Source organism: Heterodontus francisci, chromosome 34 (assembly GCF_036365525.1).
Source record: "Heterodontus francisci isolate sHetFra1 chromosome 34, sHetFra1.hap1, whole genome shotgun sequence".
In the NCBI taxonomy this organism is placed as follows: Eukaryota; Metazoa; Chordata; class Chondrichthyes; order Heterodontiformes; family Heterodontidae; genus Heterodontus; species Heterodontus francisci.
The window spans coordinates 7,579,037-7,599,005 of record NC_090404.1 but is presented as its reverse complement, the minus strand read 5'-3'; the positions used below and the strand labels follow the sequence as shown (position 1 = coordinate 7,599,005).

The 19,969-nt window shown below is 44.4% G+C and overlaps 1 protein-coding gene across 5 annotated transcripts in view; it reads left to right on the top strand.

Annotated features, from left to right (window-relative positions):
• Window positions 1-285: 285 nt before the first annotated feature.
• Window positions 286-19,969, top strand: part of LOC137348994 (protein mono-ADP-ribosyltransferase PARP14-like) — a 78,842-nt gene continuing 59,158 nt past the window's right edge. For 3 of the 5 annotated variants that reach the window (XM_068014244.1, XM_068014243.1, XM_068014240.1), the window contains exons 1-2: window positions 286-852; window positions 8,688-10,436. In XM_068014244.1, the coding sequence (XP_067870345.1) occupies window positions 9,834-10,436 (603 nt within the window). In that variant the 5' untranslated portion in view covers window positions 286-852; window positions 8,688-9,833. Of the gene's footprint in view, window positions 853-1,336; window positions 1,427-8,687; window positions 10,437-19,969 lie in introns of those variants that run through there. The other 2 variants (XM_068014242.1, XM_068014241.1) reach the window with 2 other exon arrangements.

The following is a 19,969-nucleotide window of genomic DNA, read 5'->3' as shown; positions in this document are numbered from 1 at the left end:
TGCTGGAAATCTGAAATAAAAACAGAAAGTGCCAGAAAAATTCAGCAGATCTGGCAGCAGAGTTAACGTTTCAGTTCCAGCATTTTCTGTTTTTGTTTCAGATTTCCCGCATTGGGAGTATTTTGCTTTTGTGACAGGAAGGTCAGAATGGGTGCAAGGTGGAGAATTGAAATGACAAGTGAGAGGAAGCTCCGGGTCGCGCTTGTGGACTGAATGGAGGTGTTCTGCAAAGCATTCACCCAGTCTGTGTTTAGTCTCCCCAGTGTAGAGGACTTTTGAATAGTTCTGGTAATGACCTGGAACTTGCTGCCCACGAGGGTGGTGGAAGCGGAGAGTATGATTTCAAAAGGAAATTGGATGGGCTCTTGAAGGAAATAAACTTGCAGGGCTAAGGGGAGTGGGACTGACTGAATTGCTCCACAGAGAGCCAGCATGGAGTTGATGGGCCGAATGGCTTCCTTCTGTACCATAATGACTCTATGCTTGTTTTTATTGCGGTGATTTCCCAACTGTTTTTGGCCGCCATCTAAGTAGATGCGGAATACTTTCAACAGTCAGAGTGCAGGACAGAGAAAAAAAAAGCGACAGAAGGCGCCGTCCATTAAAGTGGGAACTTTTCACAAAGGTAACCAGAGTGTGTATGAAGAGTGTTCTAATGTCAGGCTACAATTATTGGCACTCTTGAATCAGAAAAAACGGCAGCAGTCAGGAAGAGAACGCGAACAGAGCAAACCAGGAAGTTTAGAGAGAAACAGGGTATCAGGAGAGTCAGCACCCAGGGAATTTCCATCCGTGTCCTTTTGAAATCAGCAGATCAAACACAGTTACAGATCACCCACGCCTCGCTGAAAGGTAAGACGGAGTTTTCATCGTCTCGCTCGTTCTCCTGTATCTTGCAGCAAACAAAATCAATTTTGCAAAGCCCCGAAAACAGTTCATTCATTTTGCTTTGTATCAGATGTTCTGTGGCCTTTGGAGGTTTTTTAAAAAAAAAATACAGTCTCGGGATGTGGCAGTCGCAGGTCAGGCCAGAGTTCATGTCCCAAATTGCCGCCGCCTTCAAATGCGGGTTTGTGCATTTGAAAGCAAACCGTGCCGTACTCACAATGTACCCAAATCGGGATAAAAAGACGTTTGAAAACTTAGTGAGGCAGGAAAACGAAAATAAAACGTTTGCCTTTGGCTGACTTAGAAATTGAAACTGAAAGCGGCAACTGGCGTGATAGTCGATAAAATAACATGGGGAGGCGGGGGTGGGTTGGAAACTCCACCGAACATGAGCCCATTTTCCAAGGCGATGACAGTCTGATAAATACACAGAGGGCAATTCCGAGCGGTTTCCCTGTCTCCGAGTGAGAAGCTATGAGAATTCCCGAGAAAGCCCCAGTGCAGCGTCAGAAAGCAACACATTTACTGGTGGCAAATGGTAAAATTGGACATTTTTTATTCTGTATTGGGTTAATGATAAGACGGGAAATAAGAACAAGAGAAATAGGAGCAGGAGTAGGCCACTCGGCCCCTCGAGCCTGCTCCACCATTCAATAAGTTCATGGCTGAACTGATTACTCCACATTTCCACCGATCTCCGATAACCTTCCACCCCCTTGCTTATCACGAATTTATCCACCTCTGCCTTAAAAATATTCAAAGACTCTGCTTCCACCACCTTTTGAGGAAGAGAATTACAAAGGCTCAGGACCCTCTGAGAGAAAAAAATTCTCCTCATCTCTGTTTTAAATCGGCGACCCCTTATTTTTAATCAGTGACTCCCGAGTTCTAAATTTTCCCACAAGGAGAAACATCATTTCCACATCCACCCTGTCAGGACCCCTCAGGATCTTATATGTTTCAATCAAGTCACCTCTTACTCTTCTAAATTCCAGTGGATACAAGCCCAGCCTGTCCAATCTTTCCTCATAAGACAGTCCGCCCATTCCAGGTATCAGTCTAGTAAACCTTCTCAGACCTGCTTTCAACGCATTTACACCCTTCTTTAAATAAGGAGACCACAACTGTACACAGTACTCCAGATGTGGTCTCACGAATGTCCTGTACAGCTGAAGCATAACTTCCCTACTTTTGTATTCAATTCCCCTCGCGATAAATTATAACATTCTATTAGCTTTCCTAATTATGTGCTGTACCTGCATAGTAACCTTTTGCGATTCATGCACTGAAACAGTGTCCTGTGTTCTAGATTCCACAGCCAGGGGCAACAACCTCTCAGTGTCAAACCCCTTAAGAATCTTGTATATTTCAATAAGATCACCTCTCATTCTTCTAAACCCGAGAGTATAGATCCAATTTACTCAGCCTCTCATCATAAGACAACCCCCTCATCCCAGGGTCAACCTTCACTGTACTGCCTCCAAAGCAAGTATTTCCTTCCTTACTACACGCAATATTCCAGGTGTGGTCTCACCAAAACTCTGTACAATTGTAGCAAGACTTCCTTATTCTTGCACTCCAGGCCCCTTGCAATAAAGGCCAACGTCTTATTTACCTTCATAATAGTCTGCTGTACCTGCATGCTAACTTTCTACGTTCCTTCTACAAGTGCCAGTCTCTCTGAACATCAACATTTACAAGTTTCAAACCTTGAAAAAATTCTGCTCTTCTATTCTTACGACCAAAGTGAATAACCTCACACATCCCCACATTATAATCCACCTGCCACCTTGTTGCCCACACAATTAACCTGTCTATATCCCTTTGCAGCCACTCCGTCTCCGCCGCACAGTTTGCATTTCAACCTGCATTTTTATCATCAGCAAATTTAGCTACATTACTCTTTGTCTCTTCATCTAAGTCATTAATATAGATTGTAAATATTTGAAGCCCCAGCACTGATCATTGTAGCACTCCACTAGTCACAGACTGCAAGTTGAAAGTGCCCTTTTTCTGCCTACTCTTTCCTTCCTGACCATTAACCAATCCCCTATCCATGCTAATATGTTACCCTCAACTCCATGAACCCCTTTCTTCCTTATTAACCTTTTGTGTGGCACCTTATCGAATGCCTTTTGGAAATCCAAGTACATCCACTTTATCTACCCTACCCTACATCCTCAAGAATACTCTGATGAATTTGTCAAACACGGTTTTCCCTTTTGTAAAACCGTGTTGAATTTGTCTGATCATATAATGACTTTCAAAGTGCATTGTTAAGACTTCCTTAATATAGATTGCAGCATATCCCCGATGACTGATGTCAGGCTAACTGGCCTGCAGTTATCTGTTCACTCTCTTCATCCTTTCTTGAATAGTGGTGTACATGTGCTAACTTACCAACTGCTGGGACCGTTCTAAAATCTAGGGAATTGTGGAAAATCATGACTAATGCATCCTTTTTTCATTGGGATGTTCATGGAGTGTGTGGGCGTCGCTGGCTAGGCCAGCATTTATTGCCCATCACCAACTGCCCTGGAGAAGTTGGTGGTAAGCCGCCTTCTTGAAATGCAGCAGTCCACGTGCTGTAGGTACCCCACAGTGCTGTTCGGAAGGGAGTTCCAGGATTTTGACCCCGCAACAGTGAAGAAATGGCGATATAGTTCCAAGTCAGGTATGTGGCTTGGAGGAGAATTTACAGGTTAGGGTTAACCCTAACCCTAACGTGGTGTTCCCATCCATCTGCTGCCCTTGTCCTCTGAGGTGGTAGTGGTCATGGGTTTGGAAGGTGCTGTCAAAGGAGGCTTGTAGAGTTGCTGCAGGGCATCATGTAGATGGTACACACTGCTGCCACTGTGCATCGGTGGTGAAGGCAGTGAATGTTTGTGGATGGGGGTGCCAATCAAGCGGGCTGATTTGTCCTGTATGGTGTCGAGCTCCCCAAGTGTTCATGGAACTGCACTCATCAAGGCAAGTGGAGAATATTCCATCACACTCCTGACTTGTGCCTTGTAGATGGTGGACAGGCATTGGGGAGTCAGGAGATGAGTTACTCGCTGCAAATTCCCAGCCTCTGACCTGCTCTTGTAGCTACAGTATTTATGTTGCTGGTCCAGTTAAGTTTCTGACCAATGGGGACCCCAAGGATGTTGTTGATGGGGAATTCAGCAATGGTAATGTCATTAAACGTCAAGGGGAGATGATTCGATTCTCTCTTGTTGGAGATGGTCATTGCCTGGCACTTGTGTGGCGCAAATGTTACTTGCCACTTATCAGCCCAAGCTGAATGTTGCCCAGCTCTTGCTGCATATGGAAAAGGACTGCTTCAGTATCTGAGGAGTTGGGTATTGTGCTGAACATTGTGCAGTCATCAGCAAACATCCCCACTTCTGACCTTATGATGGAGGGAAGGTCATTGATGATGCAGCTTCAGATGGTTGGTCCTAATTTACTACCCTAAAGAATTCCTGCAGTGATGTCCTGAAGCTGAGATGAGTGGCCTTAAACAACCACAACCACAACCATCTTCCTTTGCGCTAGGTATGACTCCAACCAGAGAATTGTTTCCCCACGATTCCCAATGACTTCAATTTTGCTAAGGGCTCCTTGATGCCATTATCTCCATCCCCACTGTCTCTCTTTTAGAACCATATGTCCTGGGGAGTTGTCGGCTTTTCATCCCTTAAGTTTCTCCAATTCTTTTTTCTCGGCTGATAGTAATTACCTTAATTTCCTCACTCTTATTAGCCCCTAGGTTACCCTCTATTTCTGGTATGTAATTTGTGCTTTCTACTTTGAAGACAGACACAAAATATTTGTTCAACATCTCTGCCATTTCCTTATTCCCCATATTAATTTCTCCTGTCTCGGCATCGAAGGGACCAATGTTTACTTTAGCTACTCTCTCCTTTTTGTATACTTATAAAAACTCTTCTGATCTTGTACGATCTACTGGATAGTTTGCTCTCATTCTATTTTCCCCCTTCTAATCAACGTTTTGGTTGCCCTTTGCTGGTTTCTAAAACAGTCACAATCCTTAGGCTTACTACTAAACTTTGAACACAAGAATTAGAAGCAGAAATAGACCATTCAGCCCTTTGCCATTTGGTAAGATCTGATTGCGGCCTCAATTCCACTTTCCTGTCTGCCCCCCCCCCCCCCCCCCGCCCCCCCACCCCCCCACCACTCCCATAACCCTTGACTCCCTTGTCGATCTAAATATATCCAACTCAGCCTTGAATATATTCAATGACGCAGCCTCCACTGCTCTCTGGGAAGAGAATTCCAAAGACTAGTGACCCTTTGAGTGAAATACTTTCTCCTCATCTCAGTCTTAAATGGGAGAACTCTTATTTTTAAACTGATTCCCCTAGTTCTAGACTCCCCCACAAGGGGAAACATCCTCTCAGCATCCACCCTGTCAAGTACCTTCTGGCTCTTATATGTTTCAATAAGTTCATCCCTCATTCTTCTAAATTTAACCCAACTCGCTCAACATTTGCTCATAAGAAAATATCTTCATCCCAGGAATCAGTCGAGTGAACCTTCTCAGAATTGCTTCTAAAGCAATTATATCCTTTCTTAAGTAAGAAGACTAAAACTGTACACAGTACTGCAGATGGAGTCTCACTAAGACCCTGTACAGTTGTAGCAACACTTGTCAATTTTATACTCCATTCCCCTTGCACTAAACACCAATGTGCCTCCAAAAGCACTTGCTGTACCTCTATATTGACCTTTTGTAATTCCTGTACCAGGACACCCAGATCCCTCTGTACCATCGACTTCAGCAGTCTCTCTCCATTTAAGTAATACAAATTTATTCTTCGTGCCAAAGTGGACAACCCCACATTTTCCCACATTATAGTCCATCTGCCAGATTTTTGCCCACTCACCTAACCTACCTAAATTCATATGTAGACTCTTTATATCCTCTAGACAACTTACTTTCCTACCTACTTTTGTGTCAATCAGCAAATTTAGCAACGTTTTTGGTCCCTTCATCCAAGTCATTTATATAAATTGTAAAAAGTTGAGGCCCCAGCACTGATCCCTGTGGCATACCACGAGTCACATCCTGCCAACCAGAAAATGATCCATTTATGCTTGCTGTCTGTTTCCTGTTAGCTAGCCAATCATCTGTCCGTGCCAAAATGCTATCCCCTACACCATGAGCTTTTATTTTGTGTAGTAACCTTTGATGTGGCACCTTATCGAATGCATTTTGGAAATCCGAGTGCAGCACACCTACAGGTTATTATATTGTATACGACATACTATATAATTGAAAGCAAAATACTGCGAATGCTGGAAATCTGAAATAAAAACAAGAAATGCTGGAAATACTCAGCAGGTCTGGCAGCATCTGTGGAGAGAGAAGCAGAGTTAACGTTTCTGGTCAGTGACCCTTCTTCAGAACTGGCAAATATTAGAAATGTAAAAGGTTATAAGCAAGTAAAGTGGGGGTGGGGAAAGAGATAACAAAGGAGAAGGTGTAGATAGGTCGAGGTCACAGAATAGCTGACCAGAAGGTCATGGAACAAGGAAATGTTAATAGTGTGTTGAAAGACAAAGCATTCGTACAGAAAGGGTGTTAACGGACTGCAAATTGAACAGCCACAAGTACAAACATGAAAGAGAGTGGGTAAGCAAACTGAACAAACTAAGATGGAATAAAATAAAATAAACACAAAAAAAAATTTAAATGAAGGGAAAAGAAAAAATAACTAAAAATAAAAGTAAAGTGGGGGGCCCGTCATGCTCTGAAATTATTGAACTCAATGTTCAGTCCGGCAGGCTGTAGTGTGCCTAATCGGTAAATGAGATGCTGTTCCTCGAGCTTGCGTTGATGTTCACTGGAACACTGCAGCAATCCCAGGACAGAGATGTGAGCATGAGAGCAGGGGGGAGTGTTGAAATGGCAAGTAACCAGAAGCTCGAGGTCATGCTTGCAGACTGAGTGGAGGTGTTCCGCAAAGCGGTCACCCAGTCTGCATTTGGTCTCCCCAATGTAGAGGAGACCACATTGTGAGCAGTGAATACAGTATACTACATTGAAAGAAGTACAAGTAAATCGCTGCTTCACCTGAAAGGAGTGTCTGGGGCCTGGGATAGTGAGGAGAGAGGAGATAAATGGGTAGGTATTACACCTCCTGCGATTGGAGGGGAAAGTGCCGTGGGAAGGGGATGAGGTGGTGGGGGTAATGGAGGAGTGGACCAGGGTGTCACGGAGGGAATGATCCCTTCGGAATGCTGACAGGGGCAGCGAGGGGAAGATGCATTTGGAAGTGGCATCACGCTGGAGGTGGTGGAAATGGCAGAGGATGATCCTTTGGATATGGAGGCTGATGGGGTGGAAAGTGAGGACAAGGGGAACCCTGTCACGGTTCTGGGAGGGAGGTGAAGTGGTGATGGGCCGGACATGGTTGAGGGCTCTGTCAACCACAGTGGGGGGGGGGGGGGGGGGGCATCCTCGGTTGAGGAAAAAGGAAGACATATCAGAAGCGCTGTCATGGAAGGTAGCATCATCAGAGCAGATGCGTCGGAGAGGAGAAACTGGGAGATTGGAATGGTGTCCTTACAGGAGGCAGGGTGTGAAGAAGTGTAGTCGAGGTAGCTGTGGGAGTCGGTGGGTTGATAATGGATATTAGTAGACAGCCTATCCCCAGAGATGGAGACAGAGAAGTCGAGGAAGGGATAGGAAGTGTCGGATGTGGACCATGTAAAGGTGAGAGAAGGGTGTAAATTCGAAGCAAAGTTGATAAAGTTTTCCAGTTCGGGGCAGGAGCAGGAAACGACACCAGTACAGTCGTCAATGTACCAGAAAAAGAGTTGGGAGAGGGGGCCTAAGTAGGACTGGAACAAAGAAGGTTCGACATATCCCACAAAAAGACAGGCATAATTAGGACCCTGCGGGTACCCATAGTAACACCTTTTACTTGAAGGAAGTGAGTGGAGTTGAAGGAGAATTTGTTCAATGTGAGATCAAGTTCAGCCAGGCGGAGGAGGGTGGTGGTGGATGGGGATTGGTTGGGCCTCTGTTCAAGGAAGAAGCGGAGAGCCCTCAAACCGTCCTGGTGGGCGATGGAAGTATAGAGAGATTGGACGTCCATAGTGAAGAGGAAGCGGTTGGGCCCAGGAAACTTGAAATTGTCAAAATGACGTAGGGTATCAGAAGAGTCACGGATGTCGGTGGGAAGAGACTGGACCAGCGGAGAAAATATAGAGTCAAGATAGGAAGAAATAAGTTCAGTGGGGCAGGAGCAGGCTGAAACAATGGGTCTGCCGGGACAGTCCTGTTTGTGGATTTTGGGAAGGTGGTAGAAGCGGGCTGTCAGGGGTTGTGGGACTATGAGGTTGGAAGCTGTTGAGGGAAGATCTCCTGAGCAAATTAAGTCAGTGACAGTTCTGTGGACAGTAGCTTGATGTTCGGTGGTACTATATAATTGACTTTAAGTTCAAAATCCTATTGGGGACTTGAGTATGTTGCTTTCAAACTTAATAAAGGCACTCCCTCAATACTGCACTGAAGTGTCAGCCTAGATTTTGTGTTTAGGTCTGTGGGGTGAAAGTCATCTTGGACGAGAGCACAACATGAGGACAGTGAATTGTTTTACACCCAGCCCCAATTTTTTTTTCATTTCCTTCGGCAGCAAAGAAAATCAGGGTCAGGAGGACAAGGTAAAGGTTCCAATGGAATGGGTGACAGGTGTTTATGAATTAAGGAGACAATGCACCAAATAGGTTTATTTATAATCTTTAAGGAAACATAACTGATGAAAAATATCTTTAATTTTCAGGCATTCTGGGCAATCTTAAATCGTCCTTCATCCTGTTCCCTGTATTTTAATAGCACATCCTTCGAAGGGAAAACACGATGTATCCCAAATGACACTCAATCTCTCTGCCACGTTCCTACTGGTTGACTTCAGAATGTGCCTCACTCAACAGCCTGGTAGAGAAAACCTGAGCGTAGATGGAACTAATCCATCAACTATGTAAATGACATTTCTAGTGTTCGGATTAATCAATCAATATACCAGAGAAAGCATCATAAAGAACCCTTTATGGGCAACTTGCTGCATGTGACCCGATGGGAATGGAAGCAGTTTGCCCCTTACCAAAACAGCACGCTCGGAGAGAGTTTAAGTTACCAAGTTTATCAGTCTAACTCTTCGTGTCAAAGCTCCATTTGAAGAATACTTGGAAAAGTCTTATCTAAGTCTGAAACTTTATGTGAATGAAGATAAGTCCTTGCTTGAGGTGAAAGAGATAGGAGGGAATGTGTGTGCAGCGGAAAATAAATTGGAGGAGCTACTGAAGAAAGTTGAGTAAAACAAGTGCAACTTTCGCTGGCCAAGCCAGAGTTCTTGAAACTAACTGCCTCCCAGGAGATGGTTAACACATTCATATAAAGGCAAAATACTGCGGATGCTGGAAATCTGAAATAAAAGCAGAAAGTGCTGGAAATACTCTGCAGGTTTGGCGGCATCTGTGGAGAGGGAAGAAGAGTTAACGTTTCAGGTCAGTGACCTTTCATCTGAACATTGTCAACACATTGTTCACTGCTTCAGACCTGCCAGTATCTCTTGAAATTGCTAAAAGTGGTATCATTTCTGCCTCTGAATGGGGTGAGGCGCAGGTGATGCTTGAGGTTGAAATTCGTGAGAAAGAGGCGAGAAGAGGGATTTGTCAAAAGTAGTCGCACAATTTCTTGACAGGAATCGGTGCCAAAACATAGCACACATTATTACTGGTCACCGCTGACCATGAAAAAATAAAACCAGACCAAAGATCTTCGCACAATTTCCACAGTCGGGGTCAAACGTTCAGCCCATAGCCTGGTGCAGACAGTAACCCAATTCGTACATGATACGAGATGGACTGAGGAACCTGTGGGGATTTCGCGACTGAAGCACTGTGAGTCCTTCGATTAACTCCTGGAAATGGCCAATATCAAAGATTTGGCAGCAGCTCTGGAGCTGAAAACCGATGATCAAGCAGGGTTTATAATGTTGAAAGGACCGAGTCAAAAAGTAGCAGAAGCGATTACCAAAGGCTTCATTTCAGTGACCTTTGTTATACCAAAACCCGGTGCTGAAGCTTACTTCCGGGATCAGGGCAGAGACTTCCTCAAGGATATTGAACAGTATTCTGGATGTACTATCATGTTAAAGAGTCAAAACCCTCCAGAGTCAATTTCACTCCCAGGGCCGGCAGATGAGCGGAACACTTGTAATGAGGGAAAAGCTGTCTGGGTTGTTCCAATAGAGGACGGGTTCGCTGTCTCTATTTGCAACAACAATATAAGAAGACAGGGAGTTGATGACATAGGTCCCATCGCCAACAGAAATCTGGATGGGAAAGACGGTGTGGCGGAGGATATTTTGAAGGCAGGAAGAGACAGCCAAAGGCAATACAAGGAGAATGAGCAGCACAGGGGAGGCCATGCACTTACTGAGCAGAATCTTGGAAATCCTGTGGGAGGCAGAACCAGTCCTCAGGGGATCGATGTTGAAATCGTATCCGGCTGCATTGAAGATCAGAAGGTACCTCGGGGTGTGTCAGCAGCTCTGGTAGTTTGAATGCATGCTTCTGAAAGAAGGAAAGTCTAGGGAGAGTTGATAGAATGGTTCAGCACAGAGGCAGTCCATTTTGCCTATCGTGCCTGTGATGGCTGTTTGAAAGAGCTATCTAATTAGCCCCACTTCCTCTGCTCTTTCTCTATAATACTGAATTGTTTTGTTTTACAAGTGTTTACCCAATTGCCTTTTGAAAGTTATGATTGAATTTGCTTCCAACAGCCTTTGAGGCAGTGCGTTCCAGATCATAACAACTCACGGAATAAAACAAAAGCTCCACTGTACCGTGCAATTTTTTGCTAATTATTTTCAAGCTGACTTCTGGTTACTAACTCCCTTCCAGCTGAATCAGTTTCTCTCCAACTACTTGATTATATCCCTTTGAGCACCAGTATTTCATCTCCACTTGGCCTTCGCAGATCTACGGAGAACAATTGCTGTGTCTCCACATAACTAAAGTCCCTCTGGAGTTCATAAGAGTGAGGGGGGATCTCATAGAAGCCGATAAAATTCTAACCAGACTTGACAGGGTAGATGCAGGAAGGATGTTCCCGATGGTGGGAGAGTCCAGAACCAGGGGTCATAGTCTCAGGATGCGGGGTAAACCTTTCAGGACTAAGAGGAGGAGAAATTTCTTCACCCAGAGAGTGGTGAGCCTGTGGAATTCGCTACCACAGAAAGCACTTGAGGCCAAAACATTGTATGTTTTCAAGAAGGAGTTAGATATAGATCTTGGGTCGAAAGGGATCAAAGGGTATGGGGCGAAAGCGGGTACAGGTTACTGAGTTGGATGATCAGCCAGGATCATAATGACTGGCGGAGCAGGCTCGAAGGGCCGAATGGCCTACTCCTGCTCCTATTTTCCATGTTTCTATCTACGGCACCATTTTCACAAATCTCCTCTGCACCTTTTCCAAGGCCTTGAAATCCTTTCCAAAGTGTAGTGCCCAGAATTGGACACAGTGTTCCAACTGGGGTCTAATCAGTGATTTATATGGGTTTACCATAAATTAGTTGTTCCCTCCTTGTTGAAAATACTGTTCCAATTTAAGTTGATAATAGTATATTCATTGGAATGAGGTAGAGACAATAGAGGTACCAGTACATAGCTGGGGATATTCTATAGGCCACCAACTAGTGCGAAAGATACAGAGGAACACAGTTGCAAGGAAACTATAGCGAGGTGCAAGAATTATAGAGCAGTTATAATGGGGAACTTTAATTCTCCGAATATAGACTTGGATAGTAACAGTGTAAAGGGCAGAGATGGACAAGAGTTTGTAGGGTATGTTCAGCAGACTTTTCTACATCAATATGTTTCCAGTCCAACGAGGAAGGATGTATTGCTGGATCTGGTTCTGGGGAATGAGGTAGCTCAAGTGATAGCTCAGTAGTAACATCAGTGGTTGGGAAACTATTGGAAAAAATTCTGAGGGACAGGATTAATCTCCACTTGGAGAGGCAGGGGTTAATCAAGGAAAGTCAGCATAGCTTTGTCAGGGGAGATCATGTCTAACTAACTTGACTGAATTTTTCGAGGAGGTGACTAGCTGTGTAGGTGAGGGGAAAGCAGTTGATGTAGTCTACACGCACTTTTGATAAGGTCCCACATGGGAGATTGGTTAAGAAGGTAAGAGCCCATGGGATCCCGAGCAATTTGGCAAATTGGATCCAAAATTGGCTTAGTGGCAGGAGGCAGAGGGTGATGGTCGAGGGTTGCTTTTGCGAGTGGAAGCCTTTGACCAGTGGTATACCAGAAGGATCGGTGCTGGGACCCTTGCTGTTTGCAGTGTACATTAATGATTTAGATGTGAATATAGGAGGCATGGTCAGTAAGTTCGCAGATGACACAAAAATTGGCAGCGTCATAAATAGTGAGGAGGAAACCCTCAGATACAGATTAGCAGAGCAGTGGCAAACGGAATTCATTCCTGAGAAATGTGAGGTTATGAATTTTGGGAGGACTAACAAGGTAAGGGAATATATAATGGATGGTAGGACCCTAGGAAGTACAGAGGGTCAGAGGGACCTGGGTGTACTTGTCCATAGATCACTGAAGGCAGCAGCACAAGTAGATAAGGTGGTTCGGAAAGCATATGGGATACTTGCGTTTATTAGCTGAGGTATAGAATATAAGAGCAGGGAGGTTATGATGGAGCTGTATATAATGCTAGTTAGACCACAGCTGGAGTACTGTGTAGCGTTCTGTTCGCCACACTATAGGAAGGATGTGTTAGCACTGGAGAGGGTGCAGAGGAGATTCACCAGGATGTTGCCTGGGCTGGAGCATTTCAGCTATGAAGGGAGACTGAAAAGGCTAGGGTTGTTTTCCTTCGAGCAGAGAAGGCTGAGGGGGGCATGATTGAGCTGTACAAAATTATGAGGGGCATTGATATTTTAGATAGGAAGAGCATTTTTCCCTTAGCAGAGGGGTTAATAACCAGGGGGCATAGATTTAAGGTAAGGGAAAGGAGGTTTAGAGGGGATTTGAGGAAAATAAAAACCACCCAGAGGGTGGCTGGAATCTGGAACGCACTGCCTGAAGGGGTGGTAGAGGCAAGAAGCTTCACAACATTTAAGAAGTATTTAAATGAACACTTGAAACATCATAGCATACAAGGCTACGGGCCAAGTGCTGGGTAATGGGATTAGAATAGTTAGGTGCTTGATGGCCAGCACAGACACGATGGGCCGAAGGGCCTGTTTCTGTACTGTATTATTCTATGACCCAAGATTCAAGTGAATCAAGCATCATTACGGGAATATATAGGGGATAGTGACCATAGCATCATAAGGTTTAAATTGGCTATGGAAAAGGATAAGGACTTGCAAACGGCATTTGATAAATTGCCACATAACAGGATGTCAGCAAAGTTAGAGCCCATGGAATACAAGGGACAGTGGCTGCATGGATACAAAATTGGCTGAGTGACAGGAAACGGAGAGTAATGATGAATAATTGTTTTTTGGACTGGGGGAATGTATATAGTAGGTTCTGCATTGTTAGGACTATTGCTTTTCTTGATATATATTAATGACCTAGACCTGGGTATACAGGGCTCAATTTCAAAATTTGTGGGTGACACAAAACCTGGAAGAATTGTGAACTGTGAGAAGGAAAGTGATAAACTTCAAGAGGACACAGCCAGGCTGGTGAAATGGGCGGACAAGTGGCAGATGAAATTTAATGCTGAGAAGTGTGAGGTGGTTCATTTTGGTTGGAAGAATGAGGAAAGGCAATATAAAATAAAGGATACAATTCTAAAGGATGTGCAGGAGCAGAGGGACCTGGGGGAATATGTGAATAAATCATTGAAGGTGGCAGGACAGGTTGAGAAAGTGATTAATAAATCTCAAGGGCTTTGTAAATAGGGGCATCAAGTACAAAAGCAAGGAAGTTGTGATAAACCTATATAAAACACTGGTTCGGCCTCAGTTGGAGTATTGTGTGCAATTCTGGGCACCGCACTGTAGGGCGGATGGGAACATAGGAGCAGGAGTAGGCCACTCAGCCCTTCGAGCCTGCTCTGCCATTCAATACGATCATGGCTGATCATTCACTTCAATGCTTTTTTCCCACACTATCACCATAGCCCTTAATATGATTGGTATTTAGAAATCTGTCAATCTCTACTCTAAACATACTGAATAACTGAGCTTCAACAGCCCTTTAGGGTAGAGAATTCCAAAGATTCACAACCCTCTGAGTAAAGAAATTTCTCCTCATCTCTGTCCTAAGTGGCTTCCCCCTTATTTTGAAATTATGTCCCCTGGTTCTAGACTCCCCAAACAGCGGAAACATCTTACCTGCATCTACCCTGTCTGTCCCTTTAAGTATTTTGTCGATTTCAATGAGACCACCTCTCGGTCTTCAAAACTCTAGAGAATACAAGCCCAGTTTCCCCAATCTCTCTTGGTAAGACAGTCCCACCATCCTGGGAACAAATCTGGTGAACCTTCGTTGCCCTCCCTCTATGGCAATAATATCCTTCCTCAGGTAAGGGGACCAAAACTGCATACAGTACAGCAGGTGCAGTCTAACCAAGGTTCTATATAATTGAAGCAAGACTTCGCTACTCCTGTACTCAAATCCTCTTGCAATAAAGGCTAACATACCATTAGCCTTCCTAATTGCTTGCTGCACCTGCATACTAGCTTTCAGTGACTTATTGATGAGGACACCCAGGTCCCTTTGTACATCTACACTTCTTAATCCCTTCCCATTTAAGAAATACTCTGCACATTTGTTCCTCCTACCAAAATGGATAATCTCACATTTTTCCACATTATATTCCATCTGCCACGTTCTTGTCCACTCACTAACTCTGTCCAAATCACCTTGAAGCCGCTTTGCATCTTCCTGACAATATACATTCCCACCTAGTTTTGTGTCATCGGCGAACTTGGAAATATTACATTTGTTCCCCATTTATTACTACTCTCTGTTTTCTGCCTGTTAAGCAATGCTTAATCCATGCCAGTATATTACCTCCTATCCCATGTGCTTTAATTTTGCGAACCAATCTCCTTTGGGAGACTTTATCAAAAGCCTTCTGAAAATCCAAGTATACTGTGTCCACCAACTCTCCTTTATCAATTCTGTTAGTAACATCCTCAAAAAACTCTAACAGGTTCGTCAAACATGATTTCCTATTCATAAATCCATGTTGACTATGCCCAGTCAGATCATTATTATCCAAGTGTCCATTTATCACATCCTTTAGAATAGATTCTAGCATTTTCCCCACTATTGATGTAAGACTAACAGGTTTGTAGTTCCCTGTTTTCTCTCTCCCTCCCATCATAAATAGTGGGGTGACCTTTGCTACCTTTCAATCCGTTCCAGAATCGATAGAATTTTGGAAGATGATCACCAATGCATCCTCCATATCTCCATAGCTACCTCTTTCAACACTCTGGGATGTAGAATATCAGGTCCTGGGTCTTATCAACGTTCAGCCCTATTAATTACTCCAATACAACCTTCTTACTAATACTAATTTCCTTCAATGTCTCATTCGCCCGAGTTCCTCGGATCTCTAAAATTCTGGGAGATTTCTTGTATCTTCCTCAGTGAAGACAGACACAAAGTAATCATTTAGCTTCTCTGCCATTTATTTATTCTCCATTATAAATTCTCCTGACTCTGCCTGTAATGGACCCACATTTTTCTTAGCCAAACATTTCCTTTTTACGTACCTATAGGATGTGAAGGCATTAGAGAGGGTGCAGAAAAGATTCATGAGCATGGTTCCAGGGCTGAGGAATTTTAGTTACATGGATAGGTTGGAGAAGCTGGTACTGTTCTCCTTTGAGAAGAGAAGATTAAGAGCGGATTTGTTTGACATGTTCAAAATCCTGAAGGTTCTGGACAGAATAGATTGGGAGAAACTGTTCCCACTGGCGAATTGATCCAGAACCAAAGGATACCAATTTAAGGCAAAAGAAGCAACAACGACATGAAAAACATTTTTATGTAGGGAGGAAAAAAGACTTGCATTAATATGGCGCCTTTCAAGACCACCAGAGGTCTCAAAGCGCTTTACAGCCAATGAAGTACTTTTTTTGGAAGTGTAGTCACTATTGGAATGCAGGAATTGCAGAGAGCTGATACAGACATGATGGGCCGAATAGCCTCCTTGTGTGCTGTAATCATTCTGCGATTCTGTGAGGTAAATTGAGAATGGTGGATGGATGATCCAGAGCAGTTGGACTGTGTGAACTGCTGCATGGAGATGACTTCCTGATGGTCAAAGAGCACGTGTTTCCAATAACATCAGGATATTAAGTACATTTCATATGCGGGGATTGACCAATGTGGGGAGGATGTGAGCACTGGGAGGAAAAGATCAAAAAAGAAAGATAGGGAAACAGTTCCACAGTGAAAGGCTATTCTCTGTAATTCTTTCTCTACTGTAGATAGTGACTGGGGAAAAGTTCCACAGTGAGGGGCTATTCTCAGTTATTTTCTCTCTCCTGTAGATAGTGACTGGGGAACAGTTGCACAGTGATGGACTATTCTCAGTTATTTTCTCTCTCCTGTAGATAGTGACTGGGGAACAGTTCCACAGTGATGGGCTATTCTCTGTAATTCCCTCTCTCGTAGATAGTGACTGGGGAACAGTTGCACAGTGATAGCTGTTATCTGTAATTCTCTCTCTCCTGTAGATAGTGACTGGGGAACAGTTCCACTGTGATGGACTATTCTCTGTAATTCTCTCTCACCTGTAGATAGTGACTGGGGAACAGTTGCACAGTGATGGACTATTCTCTGTAATTCCCTCTCTCGTAGATAGTGACTGGGGAACAGTTGCACAGTGATAGCTGTTATCTGTAATTCTCTCTCTCCTGTAGATAGTGACTGGGGAACAGTTCCACTGTGATGGACTATTCTCTGTAATTCTCTCTCTCCTGCAGATAGTAACTGGGGAACAGTTGCACAGTGATGGGCTATTTTCTGTAATTCTCTCTCACCTGTAGATAGTGACTGGGGAACAGTTGCATAGTGATGGCCTTCATCTGTAATTCTCTCTCTCTTGTAGATAGTGACTGGGGAACAGTTGCACAGTGATGGGCTATTCTCTGTAATTCTCTCCTGCAGATAGTGTCTGGGGAACAGTTCCACAGTCATAGTCATATAGTGTAGAAACAGGTTCTTCGGCCCACCGCGTCCATGCCAACCATAATGCCTATCTATACTAATCCCACCTGCCTGCATTCATTCCATATCCCTCTATGCCTCGCTCATTCAAGTACCTGTCCAGATGCCTCTTAAGTGTCGCTACTGTTCCTGCCTCCACCAACTCATCAGGCAGCTCATTCCAGATACCTATTCTTTGTGTGAAAAATTTACCCCTTTGATCCCCTTTAAACCTCTTCCCTCTCACCTTAAATCTATGCCTTCTAGTTTTCTTCACCCCTTCCATTGGAAACAGACTCTGGCTATCTACCCTATCTATGCCTCTCATAATTTTATATACCTCTATCATGTCCCCTCTCAGCCTCCTTCACTCCAGCAAAAACAGACCCAGCCTATCCAATCTCTCTGTATAACTCAAGCCCTCCAAACCAGGCAACATTCTTGTGAATCTTTTCTGCACACTCTCTAGCTTAATCACATCTTTCCTGTAGTGCAGCGACCAGAACTACACACAGTACTCCAAATGCGGCCTAACCAATGTTATGTACAACTGTAACATGACGTCCCAACTCTTGTACTCAATGCCTCGACCAATGAAGGCAAGCATGCCATACACCTTCTTCACCACCCTGTCTACCTGTGTTGTCACTTTCAGGAAACGATGTACTTGCACCCCAAGGTCTCTCTGCTCAAGAACATTCCCCAGGGCCCTGTCATTCACTGTATATGTTCTGCCCTGGCTTAACTTCCCAACTTCACACTTGTCTGCATTAAATTCCATTTGCCACTCCCTTGCCCATTTTCCCAGTTGATCTTGTTGTAACCTGACACAATCTTCTTCTCTGTCCACTATACCACCAATTTTGGTGTCTTCTGCAAACTTACTAATCATGCCCCTTACATTCACATCCAAGTCATTAATATATATGACAAACAGCAGAGGGCCAAGCACCGATCCCTGCGGCACACCACTGGTCACCGGCCTCCAATCTGAAAAACAACCCTCCACTACCACCCTCTGCCTCCTATCACCAAGCCAATTTTGTATCCAATTTGCTAGCTCACCCTGGATCCCATGTGTTCGAACCTTCTAGACCAGCCTACCATGCGGGACCTTGCCAAATGCCTTGCTAAAGTCCATGTAGATAATGCCCATTGCCCTGCCCTCGTCAATCCTCTTGGTCACCTCCTCGAAAAACTCATTCAAATTCGTGAGACATGATTTCCCACGCACAAAGCCATGCTGACTATCTCTAATCAGACCATGCCTTTCCAGATGCATATAAACCCTGTCTCAGAATCCCTTCCAATAACTTTCCCACCACTGATGTAAGGCTCACCGGCCTGTAGTTCACTGGCTTATCCCTGCTGCCCTTCTTAAATAAAGGCACAACATTAGCTATCCTCCAGTCTTTCGGTACCTCACCCGTGGCTAATGAGGATACAAAAATCTCTGCCAGGGCCGCAGCAATCTCCTCCCTTGCTTCCCATTGCATCTTAGGATACACCTGGTCAGGCCCTGGGGATTTATCCACCTTAATGTGCTTCAATACCTCCATCACCTCCTCCTTTGTAATGTAGATATCGGTGTTCCCTCCCTTGAACTCAATTGCTTCCATGACCTTCTCCACGGTAAATACGGATGAGAAATATTCATTTAAGACCTCGCCCATTTCCCGTGTCTCCACACATAGATTTCCACACTGATCCTTAAAGGGACCTACTCTCTCCCTAGCTACCCTTTTACTCTTAATAGACTTATAGAACCTTTTAGGATTCTCCTTTATCTTATCTGCCAGGGAAATCTCATGGCTCCTTTTCGCCCTCCTAATTTCCTTCTTCAGTGTACTCCTACATCCCCTTTGCTCCTCGAGGGACTCGCTCGATCCTAGCTGCCTATACCTGACATATGCCTCCTTCTTTGTCCTGAACAAATCCTCAATATCCCTCGTCAACCAAGGTTCCCTAAACTTGCCAGCCTTGCCCTTCCATCTAACAGGAACATGCCGGCCCTGAACTCTTCCTATCTCACTTTTAAAAGCCCTCCACTTGCCAGACGTCCCTTTACCTGTAAACAGCATCTCCCATTCAACTTTTGAGAATTCCTGTCTGATGGCATCGAAATTAGCCTTCCCCCAATTTAGGACTTCAACCTGAGGACCAGTCCTATCTTTTTCCATAACTATCTTGAAGCTAATAGAGTTATGGTCACTGGTCCCAAAGTGCACCCCCACTGATACATCAACCACCTGCCCATCCTCATTTCCTAAGAGGAGGTCGAGTGTAGCCCCTTCTCTAGTAGGGTCATCCACATACTGCTTCAGAAAACTATCCTGGACACACTTAACAAATTCTTCCCCATCTGATCCCTTAGCACTAAGGCAGTCCCTGTCAATATTAGGGAAGTTAAAATCACCTACTATTACAACCCTATAATTCCTAGACCTACATATATGCTCCTCCACTTCCCTTTGACTATTAGGGGGCCTATAGTATAATCCCATTAAAGTGATCACCCCTTTCTTATTTCTAAGTTCTACCCATATGGCCTCGCTGGACGTTCCCCCCGGGATATCCTCTCTAAGTACTGCCGTGATGCTCTCCCTAATCAATAGTGCAACTCCCCCTCCTCTCTTACCTCCACCTCTGTCACGCCGGAAGTATCGGTACCCTGGTACATTGAGCTGCAGGTCCTGCCCATCCCTCAACCACGTTTCCATAATAGCTATAATATCACAATCCCGTGTACCGATCCATGCTTTGAGTTCATCTGCCTTACCTGTAAGGTTTCTTTCATTAAAGTAAATGCAGTTTAGCCTAACAGACCTTCCACGCTCCCTGTCCTGCCCCTGCCCGGCCT